The sequence below is a fragment of the Phlebotomus papatasi genome, chromosome 2, assembly GCF_024763615.1.
Source record: "Phlebotomus papatasi isolate M1 chromosome 2, Ppap_2.1, whole genome shotgun sequence".
NCBI lineage: Eukaryota > Metazoa > Arthropoda > Insecta > Diptera > Psychodidae > Phlebotomus > Phlebotomus papatasi.
This window is the reverse complement of record NC_077223.1, coordinates 10,058,727-10,072,310: the sequence shown is the minus strand read 5'-3', so window position 1 is coordinate 10,072,310 and position 13,584 is coordinate 10,058,727. Positions and strand designations below refer to the sequence as shown.

The window sequence follows — 13,584 nt, the reverse complement described above, 5'->3', positions numbered from 1 at the left end:
CGCAAAGATTTGTTATTTGTTCGTAAAGACAAACAAAAATCTTCGAACAAATGTTTGTAAAAGAACAAAAAATGCTTGTCAAGTGATGATGTTACGCACGAACAATATTTGTGAAAAAGTACAAACTTTTACGAACTTGTTTGTGGGTTATACGACTTACGAGCATTTCGTAAGTCTCCAGTAGAAATTTACAAACATTTACAAATTGTGTAGATAACCTCGAGACTAGAATATATCCAAAAATGAAAAATAAAGTGCACTACGAGTTTACGGGCAATCCTAAAAACTTGGAGGATAAAGAAAGAGATGGGAGGAAAATGAGGGGCATTTTAATGGTCCCAGCGTTGACTTATGGGGTAGTCCTGTGAAGGTCCCATGTTTCCATCTCTAACCGCTTGGCCTCTAGAGCTGCGAACGGGCGAACGGACAGACGCATGAGATGGACAAACGGATAAACAATTTGATGTCTTTTATGATAAATCGTCAGAAACGTGGAAATATGTCAAGAAAAGTGATACCCGGGGATAAATTGTGGAAATTTGGGGGGGGGCCGAGGGATTATAGTACTGCTCTCTCTGTTAAGTTCGATCAATAAATTTAGTAAATACACGGTTAATTTTTATGTTTTTATGTTTATTGGTAACAATAGATATTGGCCTTTCACCGGTGATAGGCTTCTTCAATTGCTTTGTCCTGGAGAGCTTGGAGGTCTATAGGAACACTAAGATGGCAATGGACGCATTAAAAGGAGCACAATTAGTGTGTGAAGACATAAAGACCGAAATAAAATTTATTGAACTATAAATAAATTAAACCTGAAATACTTAAAAAAAATTATATTATGTATTATTAAACACATAACCCTGCGCAAGTCGAGTAAGAATATCTACCATCCCATTTAAACTCCATATCTTTGGACCAGAGATAAGCTCTGATAAGACCTTAGCAATACAACTTACAATTTGTGACCATTCAGAGCAGTCACCCAGAGTTTTTCAAGCTAGAAAGATGCCTCTCATCTGTGAAAATATTCCCACGGGAGCTTTTACCAAGAAAGCTGAATATGTTGGGATCAGTGACTTCATCCGGATTCGCCATACTCGGCGTCCCACTACTCCCATCGCAGAGAAATGGTGCCTTAGGTCGTACTTCATGCCTGCCAAGTACAGGGCCAGTGTTCAGGTGATTGAGAACTTCCAGGTGCGACCGGATGATGTCTGGGTTGTGACCTTTCCCAAATGTGGAACAACCTGGACGCAGGAAATGGTGTGGCAGATTTGCAATGACTTGGACTATGAAAAGAGCAATTCCATTGGACTCAACGAAAGATTTCCATTTCTCGAGTGAGTTGCCAATATCGCCAATATCAGTAAACATGCATCAAGATTATCATGACTTTCATGGTTTTATCATTCACGCAGACTAGGTACAATTGTTCCTGAAAAGTTCAAAATGGATGCTTTACCGATGCTGGAAAAAATGCCATCGCCCCGTCTAATCAAGACTCATCTTCCGGCTCCACTTCTGCCAAAAGATATCTGGACAGTGAAGCCAAAGATCGTTTATGTGGCAAGGAATGCTAAAGATGCTGCTATCTCATTCTACCATCATTACAGGAATCTTCAGGGATATCGCGGAAATTTAGATGATTTCTTGGATATATTTCTAAACGATGCTGGTTAGAACTGTCCTAGTTTTCTTCGGTTCTTAATCTCCTAATTTTCCTAATTGCATTTCCAGTAATATATGCTCCATACGACTCTCATATAATTGATTTCTGGAACATGAGGAATGAGGACAACATTCTTTTCTTCACTTACGAGGAAATGAAGAAGGATCATCCGAGTGTTATCAAAAGAACAGCAGAATTCTTGGGAAAGTCCTATACAGATGAACAAATTACCAATCTAGCTAATCATCTTTCCTTCGAAAACATGTCCCGTATGGAAGATTATTCTTAATTTTCCGAAATACCTTTTTTAAATAATTTTTCTTCATTTTTAGAAAATCGATCGGTTAACTTTAAAGATGAAATGAAAGGATTTCAAAAGATGTTCAACATGAAATCAGATAATGATTTCAATTTTATCCGGAAAGGCAAAGTTGGATCATTCCGGGAAGAAATGTCTGCCGAAAGGATTGAAATGTTCGACAACTGGATCCAAGAGAGAGTTGAAAAATATCAAGTTGATCCGGAACTTCTAGATATTTTCACACCAACCAAATGAGTGTAAAAAGGTGAATTTGAAGAAGAAATGATATTCCTTGACAAAAATGAGCTTTGATTATATTTCCGTTTGAGCAGTAAAATGATCAACATTTAAAATGATTGCAGCTAAAATGAACAAATTTATTTGGTTTGCTCAGAGCCATTGTCTTTGGATTTAAATAGTGCCGTAAAGACTCAGTGTTCTTTATTGCATCCTTTATGGCGCTGCGATCTATTTTTCTGCAGACACCCCTTCCCTTAAACGATATTTCCGAATGCAAATTGAAGTAAGTTGCTTCGGAAAACGAAGTCTATGTTGCTCCGTACGAGAATTTGTGGAGGGGGTAAAACGATACCTGGAGTGACATGATAACATCTTTTCGATAGTATCGACTGTCGATTCTGAAAAATTTAAACGATATCTACACTTCCTGTAACTAATATAGATGTTTATCAAGAGTCTCATTCTTTTAAGAATGTCGCAATGAATGCCCCAACAATGCGTAAAAAGTCGACATTCACTTAATTTAAAAGTTATATATTTATCGATACTATCGATTCGATAGTGTCGAAAAGTTTTCATTTCACCCCTGAACTCATATGGATATGTGCGTGCTCACTCACTCTTTAGCTGTAGAGAGAGAGAACATTATCCTCATAACTCACCTCGCAATCCCGTTTCTTGCCCTGATTCTCTTCGTTCTTCAAGCAATCAGCGAGGAACGATTTTTTCTGTTTTCTGGCTTTTTGGATAATTTGGCCCGGGTGGCCCTATTACCTGCCTGTCTTTGGACTCTGCGGTACATTTGCAATATGCATAGATTCTATGCCTTATTAGGTGAGATTCTTAACAATCTCACCTACTATAATCCTAACAAAATTTCATGTCGTCCGATCGACCTCAAACTTGGCCAAAATGTGTTTCGCCACTTCCTGATCACGAATATATGGGGGGCTAAGTTAAGTTCCCGGCCGGCCGGCCGGCCGGCTGGCCGGCCGCTCTTTGGAGCTTAATAGCTCCTAAACTAAAAAAGATATCGACTTGCGGTTTTCGGCAAAGGTTATATATCGGGTGAAAATTGCAACTTGGTGCATTGACCCCCCACCCCCCACCCCTCCTTCCGCCATTTTGAAGACCCCCCTTTTTTTGTTTTCTCAATAGCTCCGCCCCTATGGCATCGAGCGGGCTCAAATTTTAGTATGTTATAGCTGGGCCTTAGAGATTTCCATCAATACCAAACTTAAGGTCCCCCGACCCCCCTGACCCGAGCTATAAGGGTCCAAAAAAATTTCTTAAAATGGCCATAACTCCGGTTCTAATTGTCAGAATTTAAAAAATGAGGGATTTTTGGAAAGCTCTCGTGAAATGCCATTTCCCCTTCTAACATCGTAAGTTCATAAAACCACCGCTAGGGGCGCTATTATTGAAAAGAAAATTTTTAAATCTTATAATTTAAATAACTCAAAAATTCCATTGTGCATCGGGCTGAAATTTTAGTATGTTGTAGCCGTTGATTATACCTATCAAACAAAAAAAAACCTTAAATCGATCTAAAACCCCTGACCCGAGCTATAAGGGGTCAAAGTTCGAACATTGACCGGCCTCTATCTCCGGTTCTAACTAACATAGCGACCTAAGTTTTACCTTTTTGGTTTCGTCTCAATGAGCACTTTCAGATAGAAGTTCAAAAAGTCACCACAGGTGGCGCTGTGATAGCGTCAAAATTCATCGAAATTCAAAGTCACTTTTCTCAAAAACGGCATTGTGCAAGTTAATGAAATTTTAGTATGTTGTAGTCCAGTCTAGGACGTTTCCAAAATGGTGCGTATGTGCGCTGTGATTACAATAGAACCGGAGATATGAGGGGTCAAAGTTCACGAAATTCAAAAAATCATATCTCCGGTTCTATGTGACCGATTTTGATGAATGAGGGCTTAAACGAAAGATCTCACCAAATGCTACAACTTTCTAGAATATTTGAACTTCGTGGGACCAACACCAGGGGCGCCACAGTCGAAAAACCAATTTCAATATCACATAAGCTCAATTATCTCGACTGTCGCTGAACCGATTTTGATGATTACTTCAACATAATTGTAGAGCACATTTGTCTCTACATTTTGTCCATACATCATTTTCCACTCAGACTACGCTATCACTCCGATTTTGCCATTTAAGTGTGAAAAAATTGATTTTTCCAATAATAACGCTTTGAAATCACTCAGATGCCAATTTGACTGCCTCTACTCCACCAAGACACTTAAAATAGGGGTTTAAATGGAAAGTCCCACAAAATACAACGATTCTTTGATATAGTTGAAGTTCAACAAATGACTACTTGGGGAACTCTGGATGAAAAAACAAGTTAAGAAACAAAAAACCTCGAATATCTTGGCTTCTGAGCAATCGATGAGATCATTTTCTATGGAAAATTATAGAGAACATTCTGGTCTACATTTCACCCATATATCACTTTTCTGTCAGTTCATCCAAATCCTTGATATTTTGGTTTAAATACAAAATTTGTATAATTTCACGAATTTGATACAAGATAACTGAATGGCGTCTCCCAACTTCAGCTCCAAATCGAATTTGCATGCACTCCGAGTTAGCTCACGTTAAGAATCTCACCTACATAAGCCGGTTAGGATTATCTGTCCCTTTTATTCAAAAAGTTTTAAATTTCAACTGCCACCGTCCTGGAGCTTAAACGATAAAAGATATCAAGTTCCGATCTTCGGTGCCCCCAATAAAAAACAATATATCCAGACGTTTTTTCTATTCTTTCCACCCATCCTCCTCCATCGCCTTCAAAACTATGTTTTTTTATTTTTATTTTTTTTTTCAAAAACGGCTCCTACAATTTCTTTTATTTTTGGATATATTTCGGAGGTGGTCCAGGCGAACATTTCACCCAAACACACTTATTATAGGGAAAGTGCTCTCCCTTCGAATGTTCATGCCTTCGAATAATGTGAATTTCTTATGTTTTTCGTAAGAAATTTACACTAAATTATCACGGAATTATCAACAATTGATAATAAGCTAACTAATAGAAATGTGTAAGTCTCTTAGGAATAATAAAAGTAAATTCACGTTACTCGAAGGCATGAACGTTCGAAGGGAGAGCACTTTCACCTATCTAAAAAAAAAATCACCATCCTGAATTTTTTAAGGAAAAAGTTATTACTACTTTAAAGGGTCTATTTTTCAACCGATTTGGATAAATTTGAATTTTTTGGAAAGGTTTTGAAATTTCCAATTCAATTAAGAGCAAACGGTCTTGTCTATTGCATTACTTTGGTTCTTAGCGCTTCTTATTAGTTGATTTATGGCACCTACTTAATTATTTAAGGACGGGAAGGTCAAATCACTTTTTCTGACTTTTTAGAGCAAAATATGACTTTAGATAAACCTAAAAGAAAATTCACATTATTCGAAGGTACACAGTAAAAAAATGTGTAAAATTTTACTACTATAATAGTGCAAAATAGACCATTTTAGTTGTTTAATTTAAAAATGTGTAAAAAATGCACAACATATTGGTAATTTATTGTCACGTGATTGAAAATTACCACTATTATAGTTGAAAAATTTTCAACAATGTTGTTTAATTTGAAAATGTGTAAAATTTTAACACTATAATAGTGTAAAATCGGATAAATTAATTATTTAATTGCGATCTGTGTAAAATTTCTCGCTGTTATAATCATATAAAAATTCTTCAACAATGTTTCGTGATTTAAAACTGTTTGACAAATTCTAAAAATTACCACTATTATAGTATGATTACAGTTTTTCACATTATTATAGTGTAAATAAATACACAACTTTATGGTATTTTTTGTCACATGATCAAAAATTAACACTATTATTGTATGAAGCCTTGTGTATTTCATCCAAATTTGTTGAATTTTTAAACAAAAGTTGTGTAAAAGTTGTTGAATTTGCAATTAAGACTTATACTTCAGTCGAGATGCTTTTCATTGGGTAAAAGTCATATAGAACATCAAATATTTATATGCATAATAAGTATATCGTTAAGATCCGAGTATCAGATGTAATCATTTCGCATTAGGGGGGATCCCGAGTACAGGAAAAACCAATAAAAATGTCTAAAATGGCAAAAAAATCAAAATCTTCGAAATGAAAAGAAAATTCAACAATAAACAGAATTCAACAATTTTTGAATTTACACATAAAAATTCAACAATTTTTAAATTCAACAATTCTAAATTCAACAATTCCAAATTCAACATCTTGAACGTTTGAAGGGAGAGTACTTTCCCCTATGTAGAGAAAATTGCCTCAATTTATTGTTTAATCATCTTCATGATTTTTTTACCAGAAAAAAATTATATATTTTATAGAAATGTTCTCAGAAAGCCCTATATACTTAAATTTTCAGATCGTCCCTTAACCAATAATTAAGGAAAACAAATAAGAAACAGGTGTTACGTATCCCAAGCATGATTTCCTACGTGTAATTTAATACGAGTGACTTGGCAAAATAGAATTTTACACACAGAAAAAATTGTGCATGAAATTATAAAACTAACTGAATGTTGTCTAAAATTTAAGATTCAATAACTTCAGCTTGTTTTATAATTTATTTGAAAAGATTTTTTGAAAGTTTACTAAATGAACAGAAAAACAAACCAGAAACCTCTATTCAAAAAAATTTTATTATTATTTTTAATTTGTAATACAAAAATTGAATTACTTTTGGTAGACTTACAGATATTTACATTTTTTCTAGTGTAATTGAGTAATAATCATAAATCGTGTATACTTGTCTTCATGAAATTTTTGCTTTTATAAATTTTGTGGACAATTTTTTTTGGGTGCATGCGATAGGTATATTTTAGAAAGTTTCGATAAAGATGATGGACAGTTTTTCCTGATACTTCGCGTGACTTCCCTGCCGTTAAAGTCCAGAAATGAAAGTATTTCCGAATGTGGGAATTTTCCTGAGATTATTGGGATATTTTTTCATCCTTTGGTGCTTAAAAGTACACGTTGAGGGTGTTGAAAATAATCTTACACCAGACAGTGAACACAGACCTGCCTTTATGGGCTGGAAAATTAACCAGACTGGCGATTTAGCAATTTCCAGCTGCTGCCAGGAAAATTCATCAATTTCTTGTGCAGATTTTATCGATGACCTCCTCGTACAGCATTGGCAAGAGCATTTTGGGGTGATTTTCGAAGGAATCCCAGAAGGAAGAAAAAATTCCCGGAAAGTGGATTTCTTTATCATCATTCTCGATAAATACCGAAGACGATGGGTGAAAAAGATTGTTGCTGATGTAAAAATGTCTTTTTTCTGGGAAGTATCTCGAACGAAAATTCTTGTGGTGACTTTCAGTTCAAGCGAGGAAGACCATGTTAGAATAGTGGAAATTTTTAGTGAGGAGAACATCCCAAAAATGGCCCTTCTGCTGCCGAACACATCCTTTCTCATACACAATAAATTCACATCGAAGTTAAACCTTCTTCCACCCAAAACCCCAATTGAGGATGTTTTTCCCGATAAAATGGCCAATTTGAATGGATTTGAATTCAGACTCTCTCAGTATGGTATCTTCCCAAGGTCTATGGTGATTGATGATCACGTTTATGGCTTCGATGGTCATTTGTTGGACACTCTTGTTGACTTCTTCAATAGCACTTACAGAATTATGGCACCTGGATTTAGTCCAGATATATTCTTCAGGACTATAGATGACGTACTAACTGATAAAGCTGATTTTAATTTCAACTTGAGAATTCTCTTTGAGAAGAGCTACCAAGAATCTAGTCTATCCTGGCTCTATCCTCTCCGGGTAAGTTGAACTTTTAAGTAAGTTTTATTTTATAGCTCTGGCACACCTTTTAGATCAAAAAAAATTTCATGAAATCGAAATTTACATCCTTTTCCTTCCCAAATTGTTTGCATAGGTCTATCTCTCTTTCGCACTCTTCTTCTTCTTTTGTACATCACACCAAATTTAATTAAGTTCAATTTAATTTTGAGACCGAAAGAGTAGGATAGACTTATGCGGATTTTGAGAAAGAAAAGAGGTGAATTTTTGCTTTATGAAATTTTCCTTATCTAAAAGGTGTGCCGGACCCATTATGACTCACATTCTAAAATCCAATTTGAAATTTTCGAAATTAAATTTCGAATTATTTTTATTCAAAATCTCCCTTTTTGAAATTAAAACTCTACTAAACTTAACCTCGGTTAATTTTTGCATTCAACGCATAAATTTCGAGTTTCGAAATCTCTGATGTATCAAAATGTAACTGCTTTTGCTCAACCAGCAGGTCTTATTTTATTACAATACCCCTCAGAATCACTAAGTTATATACTTTTAACAGCTTCTTAGTGTAATATTTAATAAATTTTTTGCACTTTTTGCAAAAATTGAGTTTGAAAATTCGAAATTGAGTTTTAACTCTTCAAACGTCAACGACTTATCATAGATACTATTGAAGAATTTAACTCCAGCTGTGAATGGGAAGAATCTTACCATTCACAGGTAGAGTTTCTTACTTTTTGATAAATCCGCAAGATGTTTGAAGTATATCTTGTTCGAATTTCGAAAAGCTTAAGTGGCAAAATGTGTCAAAAAATTACTCACTCAGTGATTATGGAGTGATTAAATAATGGCACAGAAACAATAAGCGTCGTTAAATCGACAAAAAAATCGAATAAATCGAATAATCGAATGTTTTTTCTTCTGTTTTTCGAAATCGATGATTTACCAAAGAGGTTTAACCGAGACATGAATTCTAGTTTGCATTGCAATAGATATTTACACCTACCTTAAAGGTTGTTCAAAGGCAAAGTTTAAAACGGCTCTCAGGACCTCATTTTCTCACGGATTTGTGCAAGTTTGGATTCGTTGGAACGGTTTCGAAATTTCCGACCTTTCTGACAAATCTGAAATAGTTTGTATCGGTCATCATTTGATAGATAAGATAAGATAAGATTTTTATTATCCCATTGTTCTGTTTTGTGGTTGCGTCTGCCGCCGTCTTACCATTACCGGCCTCACCAGGTAAACGGCAGAAACCCTGGGTCGCAGGCCGTATATGCCAACTCATACAATCGAGTGCAGATCAATCTATGTGAATATACAATGTTTAAATATCTATAAAAGTAGTAAATATTGGCCGACAAGGAAACGGGAGACAGACACAGAAGGATAGTCATGTTTTTCCTGTAACTCAATTGCAATTACAAGGTTATTTTGTGAATTTTTGAAGTCATGTGTTACTTGTCATATAACAATATAAATAAATATTAGAATTATATTAGATTTAGATATTAGAATATTCTTTTTCTACATTTAACATTAAGGTTAACAGTATCTGCGTAGTGGTACCACATGCTCCTCAGAGGTCCGTAGTAGGTGCTATTCTACAACCACTACTGAGCTTTCCTAGCCTCATGTACTTGATCTTCATGATTTTTGTCTGGGTAGCTTGGGTAATCAGCATACGACGAGACCCTTTAGCCATTATCTTCAATGTTATTCGCATAACAGCCCTATCTCCAATACCTCGGCTGGAAGGTACTCGGGCAGAGAGTATCCTGATAGTCAGTGCACTCTTCCTCTCCTTCTTCTTCATCAACAGACTCCAGAGCATCGTGACAGCTTTTCTAGTTTGGCCAGGTTTCGACGACAACATCAACACTGTAGCAGAACTCAATGCCAGCAAGTGGTCCGTTCTGATACCTGATGGTGTAATGGAACTTATAGAAACAGTAGATCATGGATACGATGACTATTTTCTGAAAAAGTTTGTTGTGTCACACCTACGACCGGATCATGCTCGCCATATGGAACCTGAAGAACTTAACGGATTTGCTGTGTACGGTTTCAATGTAGATAAACGTGTTCTAAACGCCGCTAGTGCAGACGGAACTCAGCCTCTTCTGCATCTAATGGAAGAATGTATCTTCCATTCTATTGCTTCTTATGTGTTCCAGAAACATTCACCCTTCGTGGTACCCTTCGACCGTGTCTTGTTGCACATCCACGAGGCAGGTCTACTAACTTACTGGAAACACATTGCACCTGGTGAGATTGTTCACTTAAATCGCTCGATGGACCGCTTGGATGATAATATCGAGTATCACAGCAGAAAACTCGATTTACGCTTCAAGGATCTCTATTTCACCTTCTTCATCTACTACGTGGGAATCTCCCTTGCCACAATCATATTTCTTGGGGAAGTCTTGATGCACAACAGACACCTCGTGAAATATTCATTTATGCGACATTTTCGCTACATTTTCTGTTACAACACTCGTGATAATTAATTTTGGGTTTAACTTGATATAAACTTAATTATTTTGATAAATTCACTGAAATAAAGTTCGTGTGACACCTGCACGTTAAATGAAAGTTGTGGAAGGAAAATGAGACGTGTGAAAGATGTGATTTGGTTGCGACAATGTATTTTTTATCATATCCTCTTCTTTATCTTAATGATTGAAAGAAAGGAGTTTGGTATTAATTATTAAAAGTAGAACACCATTGTGCATATATAATTCATGGACTTTCGATAGTTTTTGAATAAGGTAAATTTGACTTTTGTATTCGAAAGTCTAGTTCTAGTATTCGAAAGTGTATTCGAAAGCGAATTAGAAACATTAACGTTTCGTCGATATTGAACTCTTTGTCTGATATTTTGGATTCTTTCGTTCATTTCATTGAATTATTTATCGTGTTTATCAGGAGGGGGAAGTACGGCATCTTTGAATTGGGGCACCTCGCAAATTGAATTTTTTTGATTCTATTTTAAAATGGATCTAAGCCTTAGCATAATGTAATTTAGCTGGTAAGACTCAGGTTCATTTAAAAATAGAAGAAAAAAGCCCTATTTCAAAAGTGTCCCAATTTACAGGTACCCTATACTTCCCATATATTATGATTTACTAAAAGTCGGACTATGAAAGGCAGCTTCAGCACATAAATTCCATATAAAGACCTCTACACATTAGGGGAAATTTTCGTCAAGTATTCCTTTTGAAGGAAATAGCCTAGGGTAGAGTAAGCCCTTTTCGCCACCTTAAGGTTTTGTACCCTTGTAATTCTTACAATTTTTGTCGAAATAAAAAGAAATTTTCTGTACAAGTGCTTTAAAGCATTGTCTCTCTAATGAACCAGGAGACTTCCCGGGAATTTTTGGGCATCTAGTTGAAAAAATACATTTTCTGCAACAATGCATGTTTCAGTACTTTTCACCACTTTGTAAACACTTTTTCGCCATTGTGTAAGCACTTTTTCGCCACTTGTTTTAATTGATTTTTAAGAAACAGCAGTTTTCGAAAACCCGCAAAAGTACATTGCACAGTACTTTTCTTATTTAACACCTATATTAGACAATTATTAGAGTATTTCGAATGATTTTTTGCACATTTTTTGTTTGCGACAAAAATCAATTGACAATTATGTCTGTTTCAACTAAATTCCGCGAGGTGCGCCACTTGTAAAATGCTTGGTAAAATGAGTGGCGAAAAGTACTTACACAACCGAAAAAAGTAAGCCCTATTCCACCATATCCATATTTCTTTATTTTTTTTGGAAAACATTATTAAATAATGATATTAGAGCGAAGCTTAGTTAATAACAAAGTGACTTTCAGTGAAAAAATATCAAATACTGTACTGCAAAAACATAAAATATTGCAAGACAATTTGTCTGAGCGTTGACAAGTTTATTAAGAACTCCATATTTTTTTGGTGACTGTTCACCTTGTCGACAATTTCTTCATTTAACTTGCAAATAATCTAGTCGGTGGAGCACCAGTTATGGTTTTCTGATCCGTTGGACTAGAGGTTACGAAGTAATAGTCATTTCGTAGTTCCATGAGCTCATAATTCCCTGAAAAAGTGATTTTATTTGTAGGTGGCGAAAAAGTGCTTACTGGCGAAAAAGTACTGACTCTACCCTACAGTGTTGTAGGTGAAAACGTCAAAATTCTGTCAAAAATGCAATTTTTCACGAAAATTGCTTCTAATATGTAGAGTAGGGGTAAGCAAGAACCGTTTGTAATCGAGTAAACGTCAAAATAAGTTTGTCCAGGTAGCGTTTTGGGCATCGACGTACAATTTTCATAAGACGTTTTTTCGGTCTCATACTGTTCTGGCTCACCTCTGATATAGAGTGCAGAGCAACGGTGAACAACAACCGTTTAAAACCGAACAAACGTCAAATGAAAATTCTACGACAATAGTCAAAACGCTATCTGGACAAACTTATTTTGACGTTTATTCGGTTAAAAACGTTCTTGCTCACCCCTGGTATAAAGACTTTAAATTTAAGTTCTTTCTTAAGTGTCCTTAGTCCTTAGTGTGTTCTGAATTTTGCCCTAATTCATGCATTTCCACAAATTTCACGTACAAAAAAGTATTTGGTGGTCAATTTGAGCCACTGTCCTGTGTAAGAAAACGACACTTAAAGCATTGTTTTTTTAATAAGATAAATTTAACTTACAAACCGACAAAAAATAAACAATTGATATTAATGCCCTAAACTAGTCTACGTGCAGATGAGACATCCGTAGGGATATCCCACGATAAACATCTCTTAACTACTTTAAAGTACAATTAAAATTGCTATTAAAATTGACCCCGAACAGTTTGATTAAAAGAGTCCTTGTCTGCAACGATAAAACAATGTGGTCTACCACCTTTTTCAATTTCCAAGTCTGAGGACTCTTTTACCACAAGGAGAGTGGCAAAGCATTGCAACTCTGTGATATCCTCGACTTCGTAATTTTCTATGCTGTACCTCACAAATTTATATGTTAATATAAATGTTGTATTATTATATGTTATTGTGAAATTTTAATTTACTGCGGACTTATAGTTAATTTAAAATCGATTCAAACTCATTCAGAATTCAAAGACCTTTTCAATAAAAACAAATTAATGTCAATATTTTGAGAAATTCAGTATCTGGGAGCCTTTTCTGATTTGAGCTTGAGAACAGTGAAGAAAATACAGAAGAAAAAGGTTCTAAACGGACTTATGGCGATAGCAGGGGGAGGGGGTCGCCGAAAACACGAGGTCGCTATCTCAAGTCGTTTGGCTAAACTTCAGAATTCCAAGATTTTATAAAAAAAAATATCACCGAGATCATCCCTTTAAAGGACAAGTGAACGATTCAAATAAAATTAGGAATTGATGGATTCTATTACCTATATATTCCTCATCCTGTGGAGTTCGAGCAATGAAAAGGATAATTTATGTACCTTTTTCGCTGCATAATTCCCCTCTCTACTGATCTGAGCTTGGTTAGAAAATTGATTTTTAATTGAATAATACCTCCATCTGTTTCTTTTTTATTATAACACTCATCTACAATCTCTTCGG

General features: G+C 35.4%; 2 protein-coding genes across 2 annotated transcripts; both read left to right on the top strand.

Moving 5' to 3' along the window:
• Positions 1-910: 910 nt before the first annotated feature.
• Positions 911-2,368, top strand: LOC129803723 (luciferin sulfotransferase-like). Its single transcript, XM_055850476.1, has 4 exons — positions 911-1,343; positions 1,422-1,678; positions 1,741-1,941; positions 2,005-2,368. Exons 1-4 carry the CDS (start codon positions 1,009-1,011, stop codon positions 2,226-2,228), a joined length of 1,017 nt encoding a protein of 338 aa, XP_055706451.1. The 5' UTR covers positions 911-1,008; the 3' UTR covers positions 2,229-2,368.
• Positions 2,369-7,747: 5,379 nt separating this feature from the next.
• Positions 7,748-10,524, top strand: LOC129805065 (uncharacterized). The gene is made up of 2 exons (XM_055852885.1): positions 7,748-8,035; positions 9,559-10,524. Exons 1-2 carry the CDS (start codon positions 7,748-7,750, stop codon positions 10,522-10,524), a joined length of 1,254 nt encoding a protein of 417 aa, XP_055708860.1.
• Positions 10,525-13,584: the final 3,060 nt, after the last annotated feature.